The 27,617-nt window shown below is 35.2% G+C and overlaps 1 protein-coding gene and 2 long non-coding RNA genes across 3 annotated transcripts in view; all 3 read right to left on the bottom strand.

Moving 5' to 3' along the window:
• The window catches only part of LOC149486837 (uncharacterized), a 332,103-nt gene that overhangs the window by 205,408 nt on the left and 99,078 nt on the right, over positions 1 to 27,617 (bottom strand). The window lies entirely within an intron of this gene.
• On the bottom strand, positions 5,850 to 7,445 carry LOC149486844 (uncharacterized). Its single transcript, XR_016315935.1, has 3 exons — positions 6,868 to 7,445; positions 6,680 to 6,741; positions 5,850 to 6,605 (listed from the first exon to the last, which is right to left on the bottom strand). It is a non-coding gene; the product is annotated as an uncharacterized LOC149486844 (long non-coding RNA).
• Sec15 (exocyst complex component Sec15) lies at positions 12,721 to 27,051 on the bottom strand. Its single transcript, XM_089698457.1, has 17 exons — positions 26,847 to 27,051; positions 26,494 to 26,640; positions 26,073 to 26,178; positions 25,539 to 25,677; positions 24,953 to 25,133; positions 24,532 to 24,607; positions 24,278 to 24,416; positions 23,520 to 23,652; positions 19,644 to 19,801; positions 18,678 to 18,813; positions 17,390 to 17,475; positions 16,712 to 16,922; positions 15,885 to 15,977; positions 15,041 to 15,155; positions 14,385 to 14,481; positions 13,763 to 13,963; positions 12,721 to 13,038 (listed from the first exon to the last, which is right to left on the bottom strand). The coding sequence occupies exons 1-17, from the start codon at positions 26,865 to 26,867 to the stop codon at positions 12,798 to 12,800; spliced, it is 2,280 nt and encodes a 759-aa protein (XP_089554583.1). The 5' UTR covers positions 26,868 to 27,051; the 3' UTR covers positions 12,721 to 12,797.

Raw genomic sequence — 27,617 nt, 5'->3', positions numbered from 1 at the left:
AACATAGTTTCAAATGCAATTGCATAGCAAGTAGCAACCAATAATCTCTTCTAAATTTTCCGTCCTACAGAGAGCAGAAAATTTCATTGATTTGTACACTTTTGTCTCCTTAAAGTCTACAGAATCAGAATAATATTACAGATAAATAAATTATAATAACGAACACACCATATTTGCTGACAGCAACACAGATTTCATCCTAAAAGTGCAATCAATCATGTTGCATTACGAAATAATCTTTTTATTATCGCCTTACAAGCAGCAAAGTTCACTGCATCCCTTTTAAATGTCATGGCATAGATTTAATACCTACTCTAAAACTTAAAAGATTATAAGTATCCTTCATACATTTATTCATGTTAAGTTTGTCCTATTTCAGGTACCTAGTAGTTTTCAACCAACTTCAAAAAAGGAGGAGTTTCTTAATGTGACTGTAGATATTGGTAGGTTTGGGTCAGAACTTTTGCCGGATTCCATTGGATCAATTTGATGATACTTTTTTATTTGAAACTGGGTGCCTTCCGGCCGATCCCATGTAAATTACGTGCAGTTATAAAAATTTGAAAGCGTTTTAGTTTTTGTTAAAAAATATTTTTACGTTTTATATTTTTTCGTTGTTGAGAATTGAGATATTTAATGAGATATTTTGTACAAATCCTTCACAAGTAAAGCCGATGTGTTTCGTTTGGAATCCATTAACCGTACGAGTGCTGTCAAAATATGAGAAGCGGTTAATAGCATTGCATATGTGATATAATTTTCTCGTATGTTGGTCTCTAAGTGGAGCAAGACTGGCAGGTGTGCTTTGAAAATGTTGCATGGTACAAAGGATTACATTATAATATCGTTATAATTATAATATTGTTAAAAGTAATAAATGTTCTGTATTTAGAATGCTTTAAAGAACAAATATTAACATTTAGATGGGTTTTAACATACATTTTCAAGATAATTTTTCATATATGTATTACTACCTAGTACCTGCAGTCGTCGATCTTGGAGTTTTGTAGTTAGGTACAGTCTATTCTCTGGAAAGCAACTGTCTTCATAAGACAGGATATCTCTAGGAAGATAGAGTCTCACTTTGAAATTGCCGGTAATATCTATGAGCTCAATAAAAGTTTATTTTCTGATGTCAAGAGATATAAACAATTTTTTCTCCCACTAGTTACAACATTTTTGCGAAAATTTTTCATATTTTTATTAAGTTAAACCTGTTTCCTAGTGTAAATTTTAATTTTTAGTTTGTTCAAAGATTAAGTTTTTTTTTAAGGTGACCTACTTACATATTTAAGACGTAAATAATAAAAACTCGTTCTGACATTATTAATAAAATTAATTATTAATATTGTAGTCGAAGCGTGGGTGGAATTTTAAACGTTTATGCATCACAAAATATTGTGTAAATGATACAATATTCTAATTTACGACGTCGGAAATGCGCTTCTTATGCATATTATGGTCATAATTTATTAATTCGAAATGGATCACTTATCAATAATTAACATAAATACCATTTTTTGTGACCTACTTAAATCTTATATATAAAATTCTCGTGACACAATGTTAGTCTGCATACTCCTCCGAAACGGGTGGACCGATTCTCATGAAATTTTCTGTGCATATCGGGTAAGTCTGAGAATCGGCCAACATCTATTTTTCATATGTAGATACCACGGGCGAAGCCGGGGCGGACCGCTAGTCTTATATATAAAATTCTCGTGTCACAATGTTAGTCTGCATACTCCTCCGAAACGAGTGGACCGATTCTCATGAAATTTTCTGTGCATATCGGGTAAGTCTGAGAATCGGCCAACATCTATTTTTCATATGTACCACGGGCGAAGCCGGGGCGGGCCGCTAGTTTATATATAATAAATAGGTTAATAAATAATTATTATTTTTTATATTATCTGTAATGGGTTCTTTTTTTAATTGAAGATGGCGTCGTGTAGAGCTAAATTATGATAGCATTTTTTATTATTATATAGCATTAAATTCCTAATAGTAAACATTAGAAGCTTATAAATTGTACCAATGTTGCTTCTCGTGCTTTTAATATGTAACAGCAATTACATAAATTAGAGTAACTTATTTATAATCAACGTGTTTAAAAGATACGTTTATAAATTATATCATTATGATTATCATAGAGCGGGGGCACACGATGCGTTGCGGCGGCGGTGCGGCGCCGGAGCGGTGTCGCTGCGTCGTCTTACATAGAAATATCTGTGGCATGTCACACGATGCGCTCCGGCGCCGCACCGGACTTGTAACCACCAAGACGAGGCGGGGAGGGGTGAATGCGGTGCGACGTCGGAGCGGCACCGCTCAGTTGTTTTGCGTCACAAGGAAGGACACACTGTGCAACGCTGCTACGACGCCGCTGCGACAGAACAACGTTACGGCGCCGCACCACTCGTGTGCCCACTGACACGATGAAATCTTTGCGGTGCGGCGCCGCAACGCATCGTGTGCCCCCGCCCATAGAGTCGGTTACAGTATATTTGTTATTGAGCTTAGTATACAAACATCAGTTAACTAGACAATGCGCCCGGCTTCTCTCGTAATGTATATAATATCCATTTTCAATTACCATATTAAAAAGTAACGTTTTAAAATAATTCAGGCCCTCATTATGAATTTATAAAGATACCTACATTGATTTTATATTAATAAAATAAAATACATGGAACAAAATTTTATATCTATTATAAATATAAAAATATATTAATATTACTTGAAACAAAATAAACTTCCAACTAAAGATATAATAAAACTGTAACATAAATTGTAAATAGTTCACAGTTCGTCTAGACTCGTTTAAAAAGCTAAACCCGTACGCTGGTTCTTTTTATTTTAAAACGAAAAGTTCACCTTCGTTACCCGATTATAGAATTTATTTTGTTAATTCGACGCCTACAAAACGAGTTTTAATTAATATTAAACATATCCAGAGTCTTTCAGTCTTAATTGATTTATTTAACGGTTTTTTCTTGAATTTCCTTTTGAAGAGCGGTAATTATCAGTTGAAAAAACGAATTTTAATTGATTTAAAACTGATATGTCTCAATATAATAATATATGCAAGAACAAAATATGGTTAATTTCATTGAAATGTAAGAAAAAGATATATGTATTGTGTCATAGTCTATACTAATATTATAAAGTGGAAAGGTTTGCAATTATTTATGTATGTATGGTTTTCACGCATAAACTACTGGACCGATTTTGATGAAATTTGGCACAGATAATCTTTAGACCCTGAGAAAGAACATAGGCTACCTTTTAATGCGAAATATGTACCACGGGCGAAGCCGGGGCGGACCGCTAGTAAAAAATAATAGTAGAGTTGTTTTCATTCATAAGAATCATATTCTGCTTGTTTCTTTCTCAATAATACCTGGATTCGATACCGGATGAGAACTAACAAAAAAGATCAGTCATCTAATATACCTACTAGTACCTACTAGCCAACACGAAAATTCCTTTTTAAGCAATAATTACTACTGTATTAATCTACTCTAGCAATGTATTTCAATAAAAAAAAAATAATAAAAAATAAAGTCTATTTTGGTCATCACTATACATAAACGAATAAGATCTAATCTATCAAAGAAGCTGTGGTTGAATCACTACATAGTGTAAAACAAAGTCGCTTTCTCTGTCCCTATGTCCCTATGTACCTATGCTTAAATTTTTAAAACTACGCAACGGATTTTGATGCGGTTTTTTTAATAGATAGAGTGATTCAAGAGGAAAGTTTTAGTATATAATTTATTAAGTTTAAGACATAGCGGGCGAAGCCGCATAACATAGTACAACTTTTAAAAGTTACTCTCGCTATATTTTGCGATAAAGTTGATTATAATCAAAATGTATCTTTAAATTCGATATTTATTTACATGTTATCCTTTGCACACCAGATCACCTCATAACTTGTTAAATATACTGCATAGTGCATATACTTTGTAAAGCAACTTCGTATTTATGTTTTGCTATTTTAAAATCAGGTTAATGATTTCGACAAATCGATAATACTCGCTTTTGACGAATATATACATAATATAGGTACTCAAACTCAAACTCAAACATATATATTTATTCAATTAGACTTCTTCTAGTAGCACTTTAGAATCGTCATAACATATTTTTAACTTTTACCACCATCTCTTATATTATATCTACTAGCTGCGCTCCGCGGTTTCACCCGCTTGGCTCCGCTTCTGTTGGTCTTCGCGTGATGCCTTCCTCGATAAATGGGCTATCTTACACCGAAAGAATTTTTGAAATCGGACCAGTAGTTCCCGAGATTAGCGCGTTCAGACAAACAAACTCTTCAGCTTTATGATATTAGTATAGATATGCAAATAAAAGCTCAAATTAAAAACGTAGGAAGTTGTTCAATTATATTAACTACAAGACAAATTCCCCATTGTTTCAATGGATATTGGATAGTGAAACAATATTCGATCAATAACAAAAACAATGTCATTCTCACGGATGTGGGCACCTTGGCAGACCTATCTTATAAGTAAATGTTTTTTTTAATGTATACTGCAACATTCTTCTTCGAATATTTCTATTGTTGTGGTGTTGAGCAAGGTCTCTTATGGTTTAATAGTCCCTTTGAACGCACCGTTACAAGTTTTGATTAATAGATATTATAATTGTATGATTGTATCCTTATTGCAAAAGTAAATCACTCTTTTTACCTATGTTATTAAACACCTATGTTTATTTTTAAATAACTTATGCGAAATGAAATAAAATTCAAATGAAATGTTGTCTGAAAGGAATCGCTGCATAGCGATAACACCGCCAATTGTTTTAATGTATTCTTAGGTTAAGTATTATTGTAATAATTATAAGAGCAATAGGGTATTAATAAATAAATAAATAAATGTTTTAATTTGAATTGACAATAAAATATTTTCTTGAATAATCCAATTAAAATTAAAACTCTACATTTTTATTTGGTAACCACAGGTTAGTTTACATTATCTCACGTAGGAACCCTAAAAACCTTTACTATTACAAATCAATAGCTTAAATTTTATCTAGACTTAATGTCCCATTATAACGAACACATACTTTAGTAGGTCACATGCCCACGACTGTTTTGACAAATGGAGTCTGTCCGGCCTCTGTGTGTCGTGAGATTGAAATTAAAAAAATTGCAACCGATTTGTGCTACTTGCGATATGAAATAGAACAATTGTGACTTGTAAGTAGCAAATAAGCAGTATTGCTCTTGCGGGGAATGAGGGGCAGAATAGGATTTGTATCAGACATGATTTACTTAATGTAGAGCAGTAGTTTAGCTGCAGATATAAATGCAGTATGCAAGGAATGTACAATATAAGGGTTTTCCGAAGATTTTCTATTCAATTTATGATTACATTACCGCTGCTATAATTGAAAAAATAGCCTATCTAAAGCTTCTAAAGCTAAAGAAAAAGTTTGACATCACACAAATGAATGTAAGCGCAGAGTATCAAGTTCTTAATTATGTAAATAAAATTATTTTTTCGTCAATTAGCAGTCAAATCAATAACAAAACAGACTTCGATTAATCATACATTAAATATAATTCACATTACGACATATCCAGTTAGCCCACACGCTAACCTATAGACCTATGTGTTACAATTTCGTTAAGACGATACACAAAAAAAAATCTACTGCTTGGCGGGCGGAGTCTAATAGCTCGCTATCGCGAACGCGGGTGTGCGCGAAGTCATTCTTGCAAACTCGCCGCGCTGCCGCTGGCCGACTCGGGACAAACATGTATGGAGTCGTCATACAGTTATAATATTCTTATACATATATATTTAATTGTTGATTTATTGGTTTTATTTTCTTGCTTATAAACAAATAATCTTCTTTTTAACAACTACTTAGACATTATTAATAATTATTATTATTTCGTAATGTTTACTTTATTACAAAATAATACAGGTTATAAATAATCTTTAAAATAACAAAAAATATTGTTACTATGAAAAAATGAAATGGTACTCAATAACGCGGACTACTGAATGGATTTAGATAGAATTTGATGCTGACGTAGATATTACGTCATGCCCAGAAATGAAAGGTAATATTTCTGAAAGAAGTTATAAACAACAAAAATACATAATATTAGCTAATGTGAAAGCGAATCAACCAATCATCCCACAAAAATGAAATGTGCACACAAATATTCATCCAAATCGGTTCATGTCATTAGGAGGAGTGACTGCAGCGCCATCTTCCGGGCCCAATTGTGTTTCCAGATCACCCAGGAACTCAATTTAATATACTTACACAAAATTTTTCGAAATGAAAACTCACATTACTATGTAAATATGAATATAAACCTGTTTTATTACTAAGCAATTTCCCGCACAGGTGTAGTAAGTATAAATGAAATAAATATCAACATCAAATTCTTTATACAACATACTTATCTACCACCTTCTAAGAAATGTAATTCTTGAAATTATTTCGTATTTTTTTTAAATATAATACTACTCCAATGAGCTCCTGTTCCATATTATGTCCGCCATACTTCCACTTAGTTCACCATGATTTTTTATTTCTTTGCACTTTGTTGCTTTTTGCTAAAAATGGAATCATGCGATAAAACCAGTAGAGCTTTGATAACATACATTTTTGACTGAATAAAGGTACTTACGAAGGAGTGGATTCACATTGTGAACAATCAGTGGGTTTATTTTCCTTCTGGATTCCGGATTTCTGAACAGATTATTTATGCTATAAATGAAAAAATCTTACACATTCGTTATGTACTTAAAACAGGGGTACATATCAAACATCGTCTATAATACAATTATCATCAAATTTAAAATAAAACCAACTTACTTCATTAATTTGTTCCAATTGTAAGCATTCTTTTTCCTCCAACCTTTATGTTTCTTCTTCTTATTTTCTTTATTGTCCCCATTTGTCTCATTTTGTCTTATCGTGTTGTCACCCTTTTTTACGATTGCGCGAGCGACACAAGTTCCCCGTGTGACGGCCGTAGCGGGAATGACTCGTGCAGCGATCGGGGTAGGAAGGTACAGGGCGGCTCTCGCTATATTGGCTGGTCGCGCGCTAATTTCAAGTATTTCTTGTTTATTTCAAAACCATCGCATATTTCAAAATTCTAAATCGGTAGACGTATAGGTTGTATATTTTATAGTTAATATCCAAAAAGTCGTAACTTTACGTTTGTTATTTTGAAGATGCCAGAGATTAAAAAAAATAACAATGATAACTTTGTATTTTTTTTCTATCGAGAAAATATCATGGAATCATGTTTCTAAAACGGTAGACGTATTGTGTTACTATTGAACTTTCTTGTCAAGAATTTTCATCACGACAACTTTAATAATATAAAAATTACGAAGGTTTGAAAAGGGCCGTAAATGTTAGAAAAATTAATTCATCACCTTAAGGTCATACATTAATCCTATCTATTTATAAGATATGATAATACAAGAGTCGATAAATAAATTAACATTTAAGCATTAATTATGCTATTATGAAAAGTGTAAATGTGTAGAATGGTTAATGATGAGAGTGCGGTTATATATTCTACCTGTAGAACTTACAGAAAACTCAAAAATTAAAATTAAGTATTACAATATTAATATTGTAATACTGTGGCTACTAGTATTTTCAACAACGTATTAACATTATATATGTAGTAGTAACAAATACAGTACATAGGTTTACCTGAATAAGACAGGTTACAATGTAAGTACATAAACTTTAGGTGATATTATTAATAGTATTTGTGAAAATTTTAACACCAATGGCTCTTAGACTACATTCACATATATGCGAATCGGCTTAAACATGTGCAATGCTTAATATTCTATACAAATCCTATTTATCTTGCCTATTTCTATCTCGGACTTAAATGGGGCTTGGTTAGGCAATACATGATTATCTAAATGCTTAGTGCTTGACTGTGCCTACGTTTATTACGCAATAGTTTAAATAAAAATAAATACTATATGAAAATGAAAAACATAAAGAAGTTATAGCTATGTAATGATAGCTTAAACAATATACCTATACATCGTGTTAATCTTTGTTATTATTAATTTAATTATGTCAAACAATAAAAGGCAGTAGCAAGGTATTTCGAATGATCTATTTAGAGAGATACTTTCGCATTTTTTGAAGTAAAACTTCTTTAGGCGCGACTAGGGAGTAACTCAGATTTTTTTTCTGACGGAAGTAACGCTGTGTAGTTTCCGCCATTTAAAAATAATAATTCTGATTGGTTGTAAGTATATGTCATATACTACACGCTTCTTGACTTATACGCCAGCTAGTGGCAAATATCATAATCAATTAGGATTATTTATTTTAAAATTTTTTGAAAATCTCTAAATATAATTGTTTATTTATTACTTTTAAAATAAGTAAATTAAAAATAAATTTTCTGACAATTGCGACATTTTATAATATTCAATAACAAGGTTATATTGACATGTGCGTTTTACTTCAATCGCGCGTAAAGGTTACACGCACACACTTTTTTTATATTTTTACTCGGGATTTTCAATCCAAAAATAGTTTCTAAGTATGAAATATTCTAACCGATAAAACAGATTAGAATCTCATACGTTTAAATTTAATCATAAATTATTAAAAAACAGGATATTATATTATAAATCACATAAGCTTAACCTTTAAGCTCAGTAAATACTCGACCAAGTTCGATTGTGACTCACTCGTCACTGACTTTGACACAATTAACGTTATTTTGCTTTTTAATCACGTACCTATATTACCTATATAGATAATAACTGAAATCGAAACTTTTATTCTGCTGGATAGAGCTCTTAAGGGGGCGCATAAAGCAAAATAACCAATCTTCTATTAGATGATACGTGTAATATGCAAGACCAAATCTAAAAAATAAAATATATATCAAACTAGATGATATGTTCAACGATTCTGTTTAATCAAAAACATAAAATATTAAAATTTACTCGATAAAAAAAAATCACCAAGTTAGCTCTAATTTTCACACTTTTACGTTTTCTACTTGACATGGTAATACTTATTATGATTTTTTTTTCATAAACAATTATATTAAAACATTTGCAAGATATTTGTCAGAGCATTTTGTGTAATTACTTTTAGTTTTGGTTTTATCTGCGATAAACCACTTTTGGCGCTCTTTTTTTCTCGAGATAAACGTTTGATTTTGTCACGATAAAAGTGGTTTATCGCAGATAAAACCAAAACTAAAAGTAATTACACAAAATGCTCTGACAAATATCTTGCAAATATTTTAATATAATTGTTTATGAAAAAAAAATCATAATAAGTATTACCCTGTCAAGTAGAAAACGTAAAAGTGTGAAAATTAGAGCTAACTTGGTGATTTTTTTTTATCGAGTAAATTTTTATATTTTATGTTTTTGATTAAACAGAATCGTTGAACATATCATCTAGTTTGATATATATTTTATTTTTTAGATTTGGTCTTGCATATTACACGTATCATCTAATAGAAGATTGGTTATTTTGCTTTATGCGCCCCCTTAACAATTATAAATAGGTATCGATTTAATTAACGGTTAATTGGCAATTCTATTGAATTCAAACGTGTAAGTGGTGTAACTGTGATAATTATAGGTACACCAGCTTTGAAAGCTTATGTGCAATCCGTTTAAATAAGAAGATAGAATCAAATGCATTTAGTTCAAAATAAATAGTTTAACAAAGAACATATTTGACGAAAAAATGAAGAAGCTTTTGCTTTAAAAGCTTACTAAATTTTCAATATAATATGTATTTAACACAAAAAAACAATGTTTAACTTGAAATGGGGTTCAAACATGATGACAATAATTGAAATAGGCTCGCATTTACCGCACCCTCACAGAGAGAAACGTAAAGTGTAAGTCACAAGACAAATCTATTTATTCTATATAATATACCCTACACTCCTTTTGATATAAAATCTTTGTTTTCAATAGGTACATCAATACATCTATACTAATATTATAAAGCTGAAGAGTTTGTTTGTTTGTTTGTTTGGACGCGCTCAAATCTCAGGAACTACTGGTCCGATGTGAAAAATTCTTTCGGTGTTATATAGCCCATTTATCGAGGAAGGCTATAGGCTATATTATATCATCTCGCTAAGACCAACAGGAGCGGGGCACAGCTAGTTTATGATATAACGTGTTTATTCTATTCGAAAGAATGCGTTATATTATAATATTTACTGAGCTGAGGTGCGGATTGTTTATGATGTATTCAGTATAACAAGCGCTTTTTCAAGAAGTTTAAAACTGAATTCATGAGTTTGAAAACATCTACCTATACTTTTTCCTTCCTGCATTTATCCAACCTAGGAAACAGCCCCGAGCCGTCATCGTCCAACTCAAAACTATCCGAACTTGACATTATAAAAAAAATCATATGCAATCGTGAGTCCATCTAATTAGACAAAAATCAATTACAGCATTTAATAGTTTCATGTGGTGTTTTAATGCAAAAAAAATCGGCATAAACCTTCAGATGAGTTCGTTTATTAGCCTTCATTAAACCTTATACTTTCAAAATAAATATGAAATTTAATTAGATTACTCGTCGTTTGCAGTTTGACGGCAGAGGTCAGCTGTGAGCGACCTCGCAAACACTCACGACTAGGGTTTAGGGACAGGAGTGACTCAAACCTAGCGGCTCTCAGTAATTATATTAAATTGTGACTCATTTCGTTTGTAGTATTACCATATTACTATTTATAGTGAATTTATGGAAATTAAAGAAGCTATAATTTGAATAATATAAACGCTATAACAAGCACTAAACTAGCTTACTTTAATACTGCACAGCGTGACAACATTGCGAAATAATAGAATTAAATTATTTTAATAAACACCAAAAGATGAATATATGCTCTGTATGTAAATGTTTTCAAGTTCGTATTTTTTCCTGTTGTTTTCTACTCTAAAAATAAGATTCAATTGGCATTATAAACAGTGATAGATTCCTACAAGTTGAAAGAAAGAAAAGTTCTAGGAAAAATTAGGAAGAGCAAAGCGAGCCATACACTTCGATCAAACATTCCGACTCCCTTTCGAGGGCTTCGATATAGTATGTATATTCATATCTATGAATAATTAAAAGATTATTTTATTGCCACAAAAATGCAATTTTTCCAATGCAAATTTCGTCAGAAAACTTCCGGGACACATAAAACCGTTTTTGTTAGTAAAATAAGGTACCATAGTGCAGTTTCTACAGGCAGAATGTATGATTTTCCTATATAAATGGAATATTTTTAATGTAAACATAAACTGCGACGTCCAAATCGCTCGTGTATGCTCCGCCTTGCTGGATATCATAACTGGTATCTAGATTAGTGCAATGTCATTATTTTTTGATTTGACTGGGTCAGGTCCAAGTCAGGTCACATTTCTTTGTGACATTTTCGACAGCAAGCAATATGTTTAGTGAATATTTTGTTAAGAACTTGCCTCGCGTTTTATAATATGTATTTATTTTTACGTATAATTGTATATAACGTTTGTGTATGAATAAATTTAGGTACGCAAGAAATAAATTTAAACGATTGACTGATTAAGTACATCGAAAATGTTTTAGATCAAATTGATATTTTTTAAAGGTTCTGGAATGGAGGCCACGAACTGGTCGACGAAGCGTGGGACGACCTCCCACAAGATGGACAGACGACCTGGTCCGAGTGGCAGGGAGCCGCTGGATGCAGGCCGCCGATGACCGGTCGTACTGGAAATCCTTGAGGGAGGCCTTTGTCCAGCAGTGGACGTCCCACGGCTGAAACGAACGAACGAACGAACGATATTTTTCAATCATAATACTTATATTTAATTTATTATTTTAATCTTAATTGATCCTGAAATTTATTACTGTTCTTAATTTTTTCTATAATAAACGCATACAACTTTCTTTGTCACCTTTCACTGGCGTACTTGAAAACAAGTTGCCCTCTAATAATTTATGTTATCTGTATTTCATATTCAAAAATTGTGATTACGAAATTTTATATAATTTGGTTTGTAAATGTAAATGCAAATACAAAAATGTTGACCAAGTTATGATAGAAAATGTTTGGGCAACATTACGAAACAATAATTGTAATCACTACATAGTATAAAACAAACTGTCGCTTTCTCTGTCCCTATGTCCATTTGTATGCAACTTTAAACTACACAACGGATTTTGTTTTTTTTTTTAAGAGATACAGTGATTCAAGAGAAAGGTTTTAGTATACAATTTATTATGCTTTAGGCAAAGTGGACGAAGCCACGGGCGAAAAGCTAGTCTAATTCAGTGCGTCGCTTAGAGACGTCCATAACATAATTAGTCATGGATGTTGCCTACCATAGAGGGGAATGGGATGGGATAAATCGGAGTCAAAAATATGAGTATTACAGTGAGCTATGCGATAATTTAAAAAATACTTAGGGTCGATATTTCAATTCTTGGATAAAACTTATCCGTCCAATAAAGTATTACACGATAATATTAAAATATCACGTAAACTGTCAAATACGATTAGAATACGTTTTTGAAAATTGTAATTTTATACATTATTCGACGAATAAGTTTTAACCAAGGATTGAAAAATCAACCCTTTAAACGTAACTTAGATACTTCTATCGAATTTAACTTGAAATGTTAAGTGTAAGTATAGGGGAAAAATAAAAAAGCAGATAGTATACAAAAAATAATTTATTACAGTTTAAACAGAATACATTTAAAATTGCTTAACATTTAACAATAAATCCCCATCAACCATCTTGATTCTGCAGCTGTTTCAGTTGTTTCAAGACCGTATCTAACAACTTTCTTCTATCCCTCTCATTCTTCTTGAGCACGGAGAAGACAGAAGACTTCTGTTCTGCTTCCTTCAGCTTCTCTAGAAGAGTGGCAGCGTCCCGGGGGGTGACCAGGGCGTACTTCCCCCCCTCCATGCCGATGTCGTGGAGGTAGGAGGACCAGTCCCACCCGGTTATGAGGTCGAGCAGTTGTCTGCGGAAAAACATAAAAGGAAAATAGGTAAAAACTTGTTTGTATGTAAGAAAAAAAATAATAATTTTCTCTAGCTAATAATGAATATTTTACAATATGTTGTACACGAGTCTATTATCACTTCGCTAGCCTTAGGTATGTGTTATAAAATTGTACGCGGTTATATATTGCTCTACAATTCTGGGCATCAAATTGGATATATGGCCGATAGATTCTGCCGATAAAAATCTTTATATTCTTCTTTGATATGGCAAACAATCTAAAAACTGTGATTAGTAATATTCGCCTGAAATTAAAGGCAGTATTCTTCATCCTTCCGTTGCTGGTAAAAAATGGCAATCGCAGAATGTTGTCAACCAACACTTGTCCCTTGTTACCTTGTCTCCTACATCTGGAGCAGAATCTGCTCCTATATCCACTTGTGGTTAACGAAATGCTCCAGCAATTCCACTGTCCCCAATACCTAGAACTGGACGTGTTTCCATACTCAACACAGACTCACGTTTTCCAGCAGTTCCTGTATCCCATACACCTTGCAACTGCAACTGCTCCCACTTCCCTCAAGACTTGCGTTTTCCAGTCCCCTGTCCACTTATATCCACCCCACATACCTAAGGCTAGCGAAGTGATCCAGCAGCTCACCCTGTCCACTACACCTGGATCTGGACCCAACCTACCAAAGTCGCACGTCCAGCATTCCCCCACCCCCTCCACCTGTATCTACCTGAGGCTAGCGAAGTGTTCCAGCAGCTCGCCCTCCCGCAGTCCGGGCACGGGCTCGCTGGCCGCGAACTGCTCGCACTGGATCACGTCCAGGTCGAGCTGGTGCAGGGCTCCCGCGGACACCTGCCGCACGCCCGGCTCCAGCAGTAGGGCTCGTAAGCGGAACGCGATGCGGGAAGTCGCTGCGCGGACTGCTGCCACGCTAAAGGGGAGTTAAACTTATAAATTTATAAAGAATAGAAAAAATTTGATCACGAGGCGGGACTCGAACCTTCATCCTTTCGCGCCATTCCGGGGCGGATGCCTGACCAATTCAGTCAATCGTGACCTGCCAGAGCGATCGAATTTATTCTATTCTTTCAGTTTTATGTGTCTAAGGGACACGCATAAATTACGGACTACTAACACGCTACAAAGCAGGCTTAAAGTTCATTAAGAATGGCCAAAAACATGACAAAAAACATGGGATGATTTTTCAACAACACAACAACAACAAGGACAAAATATACAGAATTAAATTATAGTATAAATCCAACAAAAGATAAAATCTGGTAAAGTCAAAATATACAATTTCATCCAAATAAGCAATTATCAAAATGTGGGTAGTTTAAAAAATATGTTACCGTGCGCGTTCGGGCAGAAGTTCTAGTGAGCAGAGCACGCCGGTGAGGTAACTGAGCATGTCCGTCACGAACGAGGACGCCTGTCCACGTGGCTCCACTGCACATACACAAAGTATTTCATTACGAATATAATGGTGACAAACACACACACAGAATTGCCAAAAAGACACTACGTCGTTTAACAGTCTTAAAAGTTAAAACTCATACAGAATTGACGTACAACAGACACTACGTTGCCGTACAACAGACACTATTTATACAACAACTGATTGCACACGGTTGCTAGATACCAAAAAAAAATGTGTGCGTGTACTAGTGTACACACGTAAGAAGTGAAACTTCTTTATGACCTTATTTTTCAAAAAATAATTTACTATATGCATTTTTACAAAAATACGTCGAATCACGCGTGGTAGGGATAAGAAAAAGATGGCGCGTAACGGAAAAATGTCACGCGTAACGAAAAAATGTTACATTAATTTTTTTTCCAATCCCGATAAAGAAGTTTCACTTTAATAAACTATCAATTCAATATTTTAATGTATGGCAGTACTGCGTATCATTAATACACTTTTGTAAGTCATATTTTTATTATTATTTTCAAAGACAAGTTTATTTATTTATATTAGTATTTATATTAGTCTGTAAAAACTCACCAAGCAGCCAGTCGTAATTTTCCAAATCCAGAAATTCGTCAACTTTGTTCTGCAAGTTCTCGCAAATCTGCTTCTCAGCATCGTCCCGAGCCGCTTGGAACATGCTTCCTGCGGCCTAACGAACAATACAATATTATTTTAAACATTTATAAATAATAATCTTAATATATGTATATAAATCTCGTGTCACAATGTTTGTCCTCAATGGACTCCTAAACCACTTATCCGATTATAATAAAATTCGCACACCATGTGCAGTTCGATCCAACTTGAGAGATAGGATAGTTTAAACATGTAGGTACCACGGGCGAAGCCGGGGCGGACCACTAGTTTTATTATAAATTTTAACGTAAATTCAAGTAAATTTTATTTATTTTAGAAAGAGATAGTCATTTACAAATTTAAATACATTGTATACATACAAACAGGCCCACATTTATACACAGAACCTCTATTGATCATGAAAATAATGATTTTCATCAAAACCTATCAACAAAGATACGTCACCTCGAAGAAACATAGATGGTCTTTCGAGCCGGATTATAAGTTTAAACGCATATGTATCTAATGAAATAAATCTCTTGAATATTCTTTCTTCCTATTTTTAACATAATTTAATTAAAAAAGTGTGTGTGCCGAGTACACGTGTCAGAAGTGAAACTTCTTTAGCAAGATGCAAATATACTAAAATCGTCGCCTTACTCCATGATGTGACGGTAATGCCCTCACGCAACCTTGAAAATTTACTCTCCACTCACCTAAAGTTTCACTTCAAAAACAACCCTTAATATATAATATTCTTGAATAGATTGGGGAGTATATAATTAGATAGATAGGAATTTACCTGTGTGGTGACCAGGTCAGAACCAGTTATGTTGCTAATGAACTCGTAGAGGTAAGGCGTCGCACTTTCTAAATACTGTGTGTCTACTATTATCTGTAACAAATAACGCAATTATATTTAAGAACCTAATATTTGTTATTTATTTTTTATCCTTATCACTCGAACAATTCGTACACACATAATCAACGCATCATCAATATTATGGAAACGTGTAAGCTCACAATGTTGTACTTGAAGCTTATAAGTGTTTTACACTCGTTAGTGTTGCGAATATAAGAAGTATAAGAAGAATCCGGCTCGAAGGACCACCAAATTATTGGTCCTTCGAGCCGGATACTTCTAAGTTCACTGATGATTATACGAATACGACTTGCACGAACGTAAAAGTGAAATTTTGAGAGGATGAATTTCTTTTATGCAAAGCCGCAAAACGGATTTTGATGATACTTACGGTACTGTAGTTTATGTACCTAGCAAAAACACATGAGCTATAGAAATTCTCGATTTTGTCTGTAGTATCCGGAGTCGATAGCTAGTCCAAAATGCAAATGCTTTTCACGCAAAATAGGAATTTGGAATTGAATAAATAATAATAATGTTTCCAAATTATTAATTCGAATTTAGAATTTGGAAACATTATTATGATATGGCTATTGCATAGCTTCTATCGCGGGCCTTGAGCGCGGGGACCGAATCGAGAAATTTCGTAACGAAAAAACCTCACGCTCGCCACTCCGACGGGCGCGGAAGTGTGGCTTGAAGGCATAGCATGCAATAGCTTTACCGCGGCAGTCCCCGAGTGCCACACGTCTTTTTTTTTATTAGACCTGCAGCAGCTGCATCAGCGGCAGCGGGCGGCGGAACAGCGCGGACAGGCAGCCCGCGAACGAGCGGCTGAGCAGCAGCGAGGCGGACTGCCGGGCGGCAGCCGCCCGCCTCGCGCCGCCCAGCCCCAGCCCCGACGAGAACTTCAGCCACGCGTAGATGAACTCCTTCACCTGCACGTACACCGCCGGCACTATCGACGAGAACGGAAACCTGGAAGGACAACAAAATGTATAAAGTGAAGTCCCATGTCCCCAAGTGGGGTACGGGGCAGATGCATTATACATCTGTTTCACTGATCGATTTTCTTTAGGGACAAGTAGGTGATCAGCCTTCTGTGTCCTACCAGACCAAGACATCTTTTTTCCTCGTCTCCACCGGGAATCGAACCCAGGACTTCTCGGTGCTACGCTCACGCGTCAACCACTGTACCAAGGAGGCGGTCACAACAAAATGTATAGCTTTCAATAAAAATAGAGTAGCAGTTTGAAAAAAGGCGTACATGCCGAGCACACGAGTCAGAAGTGAAAGATACCAAATCGTCGCCTCACTCCATGACGTGACGGTATTACCATGACGCGACCTTGAAATTTGATTCTGAACGCGCCTAAAGAAATTTCACTTCAATAAATTCTAAAAATACTGCATCACTTATTGATTCTGTTGGTAAAAATACAAACCTTCTCGGGAAAGGCTGCGTCTCCAGCTCGTCCCCGTCGTAGGGGAACGTGTCCATCACGCCATCGTATTGCTCTTGTGATTCCACCTATAAGACATCTTACTTTTATCCATTTGCCTATCGAAAACATGTGTTTGGTTATCCAAGTTTCATTTGGCCAATCATATTTTAAGTTTTTAATTCACAGAAATGCTTCAATGATAACTCCTTAAAAATCTTCTATCTTATGTTTAAAGCTGTCGATTACGAAACAATTCAATCACATATTAATATGAAATCTAAAATATCGTTGTAAATTTTTAAGCCATTACATCTAGTTCCCTAGATGTAATGGCTTAAAAATTTAATTCCTCCAATCCTCCAATCCCGCAAACGCAGGATCCCGCTAATGCGGGATCCCGCACCTTTTTTGCGGGATCAAAAATGCGGGATTACTCATGCGGGATCCCGCACGTTCGCGGGATTGAAAAAAAGTAAGAAAAATAGGCTCAGACGATGATCGGAACTATTATCGGACGGAACGGAACGTAATCAATGTCAGTTCCAGTAGGAAATAATATTGTAATACTGTGGTTCCAGTACTCTATGACTGGGGATTCCCCTACGGCGCACGAGGATTTAACTTTGCGCGTACTGAATGGGTGGCACAGTCTAGAGCTGCTGTGCGTGTACCCACTCGAGATAATTCAACTGATTTGATATTGACACTTTTTGAATGTGGAGGGAATAGGGGGAAGTACATATTTGGAAGCTGTTTATATAGCTGTTTATGTAAAGTCAATTCCGCCTAAAAGTGCCGCCTTTTTCCGCCGCTGGCTATTTATGCAACAAGATAAGATCAAATCTAAAAGATGAAACGTTAGATACTTTATCATTTCTTCGAAAGTATTTTCAAAAAAAAATAAGCTGATTTAAATGCCTCTAAAACCAATGAATATGTTCTATTTCAAATAAAAATTTAAATATGAAACGTGAAATATTGTGAATATTTTATTGTCTTAAACATCATTATATTTAATTTATAATATAAGTGATAACTTTGCTTCATGTTGATAAGAATAATTAAAAATATTTATGTGTATTTTCTTTCTTTAAATAATTACATGAAACAAAAATAATAATAATTAAAATCAATCCCGCAAATCCCGCGGGATCCGCGGGATTGATGATCTTAATCCCGCAGGCTTGCGGGATCGCGATTTTGATGCGGGATTGGATTCTCTAATTACATCCATGCCAAATCATGAGGATAAGATGCCACATAATCTAATTCTTTCTTCTCTACCTACCTCAATAGGCAAGAACGACGCGTTGTCCAATATATCCCTAAACACAACCACCCATCGCTGCATCAACACTTCTGTGTAATGTTCCGCCATTTCTTGCAAGAGTTGCGGCAGAGGGTCCGTCGGAAGACCATAGCACCTATACGATGGTAATATAATTTATTGGAAAATTAAAAAAAATCTTGTGTATTCATTAAGAATTGTGAAAAATCTAAAATTGAATTTCTTCCAGCACATTTACAATTTTACATAAGGGGCATTTCACGCGAAGCGGACACACATTTGAGGGCCAGTTTTCAGATTTCGGTTATATTTTAGTATGTTACACCTGTATATACCCTCGGTATGAATACGAAATATTTTTGCATTTAGAAGCTAAGTTTACAAAATACAGGTATTTGAAGACGTCAGTCAGATGGGATAGAAAATAAACCCCAAAAATTTTAATTAAATGAGGTGTCAACATGAAATGCTCCATAAATAAAATCAGTTTTTACTTTAAATATGGTTATGATTACATAACTTACCATCACTCGTTCTGTTTTGCCTAATTCGTGGTTGGTGTGAAATAAAAAAATTGTATAGTGAAATTGCATAAGTACTGTGAACGCGCCAGCTTTAGTTAATCGGCCTATACGAGGCCCTTGTCCCAGCAGTGGGAACGTATATGAGCTGATGATGGTAATATTTTTAAGGCAATGTTCCCTTAAAAGGTCTTGGCTCAGTAACGACACCTTTTTACACATAACTAGCAAACCCGGCGAACTCCGTTTCGCCACCAGAGACACCTTTTCTTTGCTATAAACCTCACGGAGCCCGAGACCTTTCCAACGAATGCAAAACCGTGGAAATCGGTTCGTGCGTTCTGGAGTTATAGCGCCAGGAAGGAAAACCCGACTTATTTTTATATGTATAGTAGATATTATGTATGTACATAGTATTATGATCAAGCTGGTTGAGTGCACTAACTTGAGCGCGTGTATGGCTCGCACGAGCGCGTGCTTGAGCGCGAGCACGCGCGTGGGGTCTGTGCTGAGCGCGGTGAGGGCACGCAGCGCCGCGCCCGCGCCCCGCGCCGCGCCGCCCCACGTCTCCACCACCCACTCCTTGCTCACCAGCCCGCCGCCCGTTAACATTATACAGGGTTAGTTTTCAATGACCAGCCAAAATTTAAAATTAAGATCTATATATTAAACCGAAGGTACATTTGAAATATTATTGTCGAATAAAAAAATAATAATAATAGCATTCATTTGAAAATGTCTTAAAAATTTCCTAAATCGTAAACACGCGATAAGCTTATTGAGAATCAATGCACTTGTGTGCGTGCGCGTATCGCCAAATTTATGTGTGTGCTAACTTCTACCTATCTAGGTTGTTGAACAGAATTGTGCTTTTGTAATGTCCACACGTTCGCTTTTTAGTGGCGGACAGGAATGAAATCTAATTAAAAAAAACGATTTTTTTTTTCATTAGATCGAAAATGTTATCGATTCTGAACCATTTCTGAAAATTTGGCCGGTCATTGAAAACTAACCCTGTATACAATATACAGGGTGTCCCAAAAAGGAGTGACGAACGGAAGCTGGGAGGTAGAGGACCTAGAGGGCTATCCGAATCACCCCCATGTATGTTATGCGATTTTTCGTATTTTCGGAGTTATGACGTTTTTTTCAATTTTTCACCTATCGCCGAGTACGATGATATTTTCACTCATAGTGACGTCAATTGTTGCGCTAGATGCTTGATTTTTTTTTTTGTTTGCTAAGCTGAAAGATAGGCCAATTCAGTATGGTAACATTTACTATACTTTACCAGTTAAATAGTTCATGTTTTGTTTATTACTCGGCTGTTTCGGGAACACATTTTTATTACGCGATTTTATGTCTTTTTTTTTTTTTTTTTTTTATGTCAGAGCAAGCAAAGGGGCAGGTGGGCCACCTGATGGTAAGTGGTCACCACCGCCCATAAACACTTGCAACACTAGAAGTGTTGCAGGTGCTTTGCCGGCCTTTTATGGACAAATAAGCTCTTTTCTTGAAGGCCCCAATGTCGTAGTTGTTCGGAAACACCGCAGGTGGCAAATTGTTCCACAGTTTCACCGTACTCGGAAGGAAGTTGCGGGTGAAGCGGACAGTGGTGGAGCGCCAACCATCCAGATGGTGCGGATGGAACAGATTTTTACGGCGTGTGGTCCGGTGGTGGAACTGTGCGGCTGGTAGTAGATGGAACAATTCCTCAGAGCACTCCCCATAGTAGATTCTGTACAGTATACAGAGAGACGCAACGTCTCTTCGCACTGACAGAGGATCGAGCCTATCGGAAAGCCTACGGTCATCGACAATTCGAGCTGCTCGACGTTGGATGCGGTCAAGAGGAAGGAGTTGGTACTGTGGAGCTCCGGCCCAGAGATGAGAACAGTACTCCATATGCGGTCGCACCTGAGCCTTGTACAGCTGAAGTCGGTGGGCCGGCTTGAAGTACTGTCTCGATCTACTGAGCACACCAAGCTTTTTCGAGGCTAATTTAGCCTTCGCTTCCAAATGACTGCGGAATTGAACGTCACTCGAGATTTCAACTCCGAGGATTCCGATTTTCGGCGATATACTAAGGGGAGTACTCTTAAACCGAGGTTCTACGACAAAATATCAAATATCAAATGTCTAGTTTAATTGTAATTTTAACATTTCAAAAATCAAGACGCTACTACTACAACTAAGATGTCCCCATATGAAAATCACATTACACTTCATTCATTCAGTTAAATGGAGAATCAGTTCATTTTAATTAAGTAAAATCAATAATACGATACGTAACAACCTCGCCTTAATAGTTTTTAAAGTGAAACTTTTATTACATCGTCTCAAACTTTTTGGTCTGTGTAGCGCATGTCGCGTGTATCGCGGCTGACGAGTAGGTATACCTACTCGGCAGCCGACCGTCACGCGACATGCGCTACACAAAGCAGTGTTCGGAACCGTTCGAACAGTTTCACTTTTACCGTGGTTTCATAAAACCACACAACATTTTTTTGTAAAAAATATCACTATTTCCGCTTTACTGAAACTTTTTTATATGTATATGAAGAAACATTATTTGGTTGTTCAAAAGACATCATTCGTTTCAATTTTAATAAAAATATTTCGTATTTTGGGTGTAAATAGAACAAATATCAAAATATTATTTATTATTTAATATTAGAAGAATTTGTTTTAATTCTTAAGGGAATTTAACATTTAAAAAAGTACTATTGTGTAAGTTGTCCAAAGGACATTATTTCCCGTGAATAGATCGGTTCGTGAAGTTAAATCCACAAATGTATTTAATCAACATCACTGCTGCTTATATAATCTTAATCTACGAAGAATTATCTTCTAAATGAAATAGTAAAATGCTGAAAATTAAGTTAAAAAAAAATACGAGAAAATTATGATCGGGACCTTTAAAAATTAATTGACCCATCTATATTATTTTTTATTTTCATTATTCGCATCCGCATTCATATATTTAAATATGTATATGAATGCGGATAGCGGTAGTTTTTAGTCAAGAACACGGGACATTTTATTTTTAGAAAGAAAGAAGGAAGAAACCATTTTATACCAATACACACAAACACACAACAATAGCATTGTAAATAATTATGAATAATTTATAATAGGTAACACACACAAGAAAACATAAATTTATGTATGGTTACTTGCGCTAAAAAAGGAAGCAACTCAGGATACCCGAGGCATAATACCTTAACACTGATTTTCAGTGCGCCTTACGTCATCCACGTTGTCAGTTGCTTTACTGGATAATAAATTAATAATTCCTGAATAATAATAATTTTGTCATATCCATCATGGAGTTCAAATGAATTAAATCGCGGGCAAAAACGACTCTGACGTTTTTAAGCTATATAAAAGTGACAAAAAAAGTATTATGCTTATTAAAATTATCTAATAATGATCATGAACCTTTATTGCACTATACAAATAATCACATTCACGATTGAAAATTCCAACAGCACTACCCCGAAGATCTTTTAACCATTTTACCGTTTTACCCATAAAAATGGCAAATTCATTTTCAAAATACTGGCAGCATACGTTGAAGTTTTGTATTCCTTCGTATATGTAAAATTATTATTTGTATACAAAATTAAATAAGCCAAATAATCTACAGAAAACCTGTAAAACGATGTTTTATCTTTTTGTTTGTTTTCGGGAACAAATTTTACAGCGTTTTAATATCACAAGACAGCATTTTTTTACTAAAATAGCAAACCCCTTTTGACGTATTGCATGAGACTAGAATCGCGCTGGCGGAGGTTCGAATTCGTTTTTGATTTCGTATTTTCTTTGACAAGGGCGATGGATGATTGTCATGTTCCCTTTTATTTTGTAATCTAAGAAACATAGTATATATTATTATACACTTATCTCAATGGCACGTAACACGGAAAATTAACGATTAGGTGACTCGTCTACTATTTTACTTGTTTTTATACAAAAATCAGGAAAAAATATTTTGATCGAAAAGGGAATCAAGTTTACCTTGGCAATACAATTTATACTAATATTATAAAGCTGAAGAGTTTGTTTGTTCGTTTGAACGCGCTAATCTCGGGAACAACTGGTCCGATTTGAAACATTATTTCGGTGTTAGATAGCTCATTTTTCGAGCAAGGTTATAGGCTATATATCATCACGCTGCGACCAACAGGAGCGGAGCCACGGGGGTGAAACCGCGCGGAGCAGCTAGTCAGGACATATAAATTAAAAAACAACTATACCAAAAATAAAAATGTTTTCACACTGAGTTGTTAACCTAATATATACTGTACAGCAACTCACCAGTTTTAAGAAGATGCTCCTCCAGTATGAAGAAGCCGAGCACAGCGTTGAGGTAGTTCTTCATGTCCTGGGTGGAGTCGTGGAGATTCCCTTGGGGAATAACCACGAGACTCGCTTGTTGTTTGCGTTGAGCCCTAAAGAAGACATTCATGTGTATTGTGTATACCGTACACTAGTTTATACTTTAGACTAGCTTTCCGCCCGCGGCTTCGCCCGCGTTTTCAGAGACGTGTCACAATGTTTGTCACAATGTTTGTCCACAATGGACTCCTAAACCACTTAACCGATTATAATAAAATTCGCACACCATGTGCAGTTCGATCCAACTTGAGAGATAGGATAAGTTTTATCCCCGAAATCCCACGGGAACGGGAACTATGCGGGTATTTTAAAACGCGGGCAATGCCGCGGGCGGAAAGCTAGTAACAAATATTTATGCAAGTTAGTATCCATCAAGTTATAATATTCAAGACTAGCTTTCCGCCTGCGGCCTCGCCCGCTTTTTCAAAGAAAATCCCGCATAGTTCCCGTTCCCGTGGGATTTCCGGGATAAAACCTAGCCTATGTTGCTCAATGAAGATGCAGCTTTCTAATGGTGAAAGAATTTTTCAAATCGGTCCAGTAGTTTATGCGTGAAAACCATACATACATACATAATTACAAACCTTTCCTCTTTATAATATTAGTATAGATAGTATAGATAGTAAAGATATTCACCAATTTAGGGATATTTCAATAGCCAATAAATATAAAACTTACCTATAATACTGCACAAACTCTGCACTAGCGCCGAGAACAGTGTGTATGTGCATACATCGGTACAGCGGACTGAAATCCACGAGCTCATGTGGGCACTGCGCTGTGTTCTCAGCATTTACTGAACCTGATGTTGCCATTTCTGGAAACATTTTAATATGTCACCGTTTAATTTGAAACAAGTTAGTGTTATCTACTGTAAAGATATATAATTGCGATAAAAACTCTAATTAAGTTTTCTATATAAGATTACTCACCCTTTTTGTTTTTAACGATATTCTCCAAGCTTCTTCCGAGCATTTCTTGTGTTTGCTTTAAAGCCATTGCTCCAACCTGAAATTAAATTCATCATTAAAAAAATACTAAATACTAATCTATATAATATATAAAAATGAAACCCGTTTCGCGTTGTCACGGCATCACGTGTGAACGGCTGAACCGATTTCCAATTTCCGATTTCCCCCTCCCTACAGGCTACACACCATTTATAGCGGGAAGCTTGCGCATATAAAATAGTATTAAAACTTGATGCGCAAATATCCCCCACCACGCTACTTTTTGGCCAAGAAGTTTGCCGGGCGCTATACTGATCGTTACCTAAAATCACCCCCCCCCCCCCCCTCTTTCCTTCCTTACTTACCTGCTGTCCCTTTAACTGAGTAAGATCCATACACTCACCTGCGGACTCATCCGTCTAACAGTCTCCAGGAAATCCCTCAAATCGGCCATAGAGGCATCTTTAACAGCGCTCCGCAACTGCGGCACGTGGGCCGCGATACGCGCACACCACGCGTATGCGCCTGCGCGGGGCAGTTGTAAGTGTTCGAGCTGTTCAAGCGTTTTTAGTGCGGGATAGTACCTACAAGTTGTATGGTTTCATTATATTTGAGATCATTTTCGAGAAAACAGTTTTTTAACTGATATAAGTACCTAAATAAATGCATGAATAAATATTCTTTATTGTACCACCAAAATTTAGGACACATTTTAAAAACTTTACTTACAATATATCTTAATATTACATTAGTAAAGAAAACATAAACCCGATTTTTGGCTAGTGAAAGTAATAATAATTATAATTTTATGATTTTAGAGGTGATTTGTCTTTATAAAAAAATTATTCGCCGAATTCGAGAATAACTCAATTGATTTAACAATTTTAAGTAAGATTTTTATGGAGAGAAAACACGAAAAAGGGGCAATAAGGCAGAACAAGGCTAGGGCAACTTGATGATATAAACTAATTTACTACATAATCACAAACCTTTTAGCCTCAACCTGTGCCTTCAGCTTGGAGTAAGTGGTGAGCAGCGGCAGACACAGCTCCATCTTCTCAATCGTGGCCGCAATGTTCAGCTCCACTCGCCGAGCCCTGATCAGCTCTTCGGCACGAGTGCATAGACCTGGAAAGAAGATTCAAAAAGCTTGTAATATAATGAATGTGTAACTTAATTTTTATTTTGTGTAACAAATTTTCTATGCTCCTAAGTTGTAAGACAAATGCCCTAGAATTTTATTTTTGTACTTGTTCAATTAACTAAAAACTCACAACACAGTTGATTTTCTATAAAGCCAATATTAAAATATTTTTTGTATGGATAAATTTAACATTAAATATACTATATTGAATTTACCACAATTTTCAAAGCTTTTCAACATTCTTATAACAGTAAAGACAAATTCTAACTTACATCAGAAAATCAACATGTTATTTTACCAACAGGATTGTGGAAATTTCAATAGAAACATTCTAGGAGATTCTTACTTTATGACATTTTATAATTCTAATGGAACTTACTATCGGCAGTCTCTTTAACATTGGCATCTACATTTGATATCTCTGTATGCAGCTTCTCAGCATGAGTTCGCACCTGCAGCAGCTCGTGGATAGCATCTATGAACCCCTGGAAATTAAATAATATATTGTAATATTATTGCCTTTGTGTGTGCAGGTGTTAATTATTCTTTCATAAAAAACAGTTAATTAACCCAAACACACTTTGTTAGAATGTAAGTAAAGCTGCAGGATCCAATTAGCAAAAGCTTATCTTTTTCTCACAATTTATAAATTATCACAAAGATACAATATTAAACTTTTTTACTATCAGAAAATGTCATTAAATTAATTACTATTGTGGTAATGTACCCTCTGTCTTTTGTATGCCTCATACTTACTACTCAATGTGTAAGTTTACAGAAAATAATAGTAAAGAACTCACTTGATAATAGAAATTGCACAGTTTCTCAATTTCCTTGTCATGCTGCTTGATCCTCTCGTCCAGCTGCTGAACAAACGCTTCATGGCCGTCTCCTTCATATACGGACCTGAATGCTGGACCCCAGTAGTCATCTATCCCTTCTATTTCCTACAATGAAAAAAAAACTTACGTCATTTAGTTTTTTTTTTTAAAACACACGTAAAAAAAATTTAGAGTAACCATGTAATCGGGAGTATTATTTAATCTGTATTGTATTCTGTAGGTTCATAAAAACTACTGCTACTGATACTTTGAACTGATATTAAAATTTCTAATGTAGGAGGCGTATATGCATACGACAAACATATACCTACCTGGATAGTTGCGTTAGTCATGGCGTTATGCTAAAGTATTAGCAACACCCCAATATTCAATCTTTTTTACTGTTGGGGTAATTTTCTGTTATCTTCTTCTATTTATTTATTATAATCCAAAATAAATAAATAAAATTTCACTTCAAAATCAAATCAAAATAACATCTGACAATTGACATATTTTGTGACGTTTGACGTAGATAAGATGTCTGACATCAGAACAATAAAGTCTGACATAATACATTTATACAATGTTACCAACCTACTATCGAGCTATCTACTCTTTATGGGCATCGATTATACTTTTGTATTTTTGCCTAGGAATAATAATTATACACCGAGCTTGGTTTAATTTTAAGTACTATAAGGGTCTATAAATGCCTAGTTATTTTTTCATAAGTAAAACAAAATAATTAGAATACTATCAATTAATCGTTTTAAACTAGTCTTCATTAAATTAATTGATTTCGGCTGTTTTCCAATTACAGAGCATAATGCGACTCAGTGCCGCACAATGCCGAATTATGCTGATGCTTAATTGGAACATGAAACGCACCAGCAGGTTGCGCTAACCTGTGGCGCTAACGTTCAGTGTTGAAAAAAAAATATTCATAGAGTTAGCAATAACCTCATAATTTGTAAATAAAGTGGTACCTATACATAATAATTGGTTGAAAAATATTTACGGTTATTTTAAGTAATTTGGATTTTGATTATTTCATTAACATTTTTTTCAATGTTTGTACCTTCATCCATACTTATATTTATTTT

The sequence above is a fragment of the Colias philodice genome, chromosome 8, assembly GCF_061535455.1.
Source record: "Colias philodice isolate Cphi_HAF_F1 chromosome 8, ilColPhil1 Martin Lab GWU primary, whole genome shotgun sequence".
Lineage (NCBI taxonomy): Eukaryota > Metazoa > Arthropoda > Insecta > Lepidoptera > Pieridae > Colias > Colias philodice.
The sequence above is the reverse complement of the archived record's forward strand: the minus strand, read 5'-3'. Positions and strand labels throughout refer to the sequence as shown.

Bases quoted from the DNA above. Each gene is read 5' to 3' on its own strand.
- Sec15 (XM_089698457.1), bottom strand. From the start codon at position 26,867: ATGACTAACGCAACTATCCAG. The intron at 25,678-26,072 runs GTAAGTTCCATT...TCTTCTTTCCAG, and splicing joins TGTTAAAGAGACTGCCGATA to GTCTATGCACTCGTGCCGAA. The intron at 15,156-15,884 runs GTAAATTCCTAT...ATTGTTCGTTAG, and splicing joins CTGACCTGGTCACCACACAG to GCCGCAGGAAGCATGTTCCA.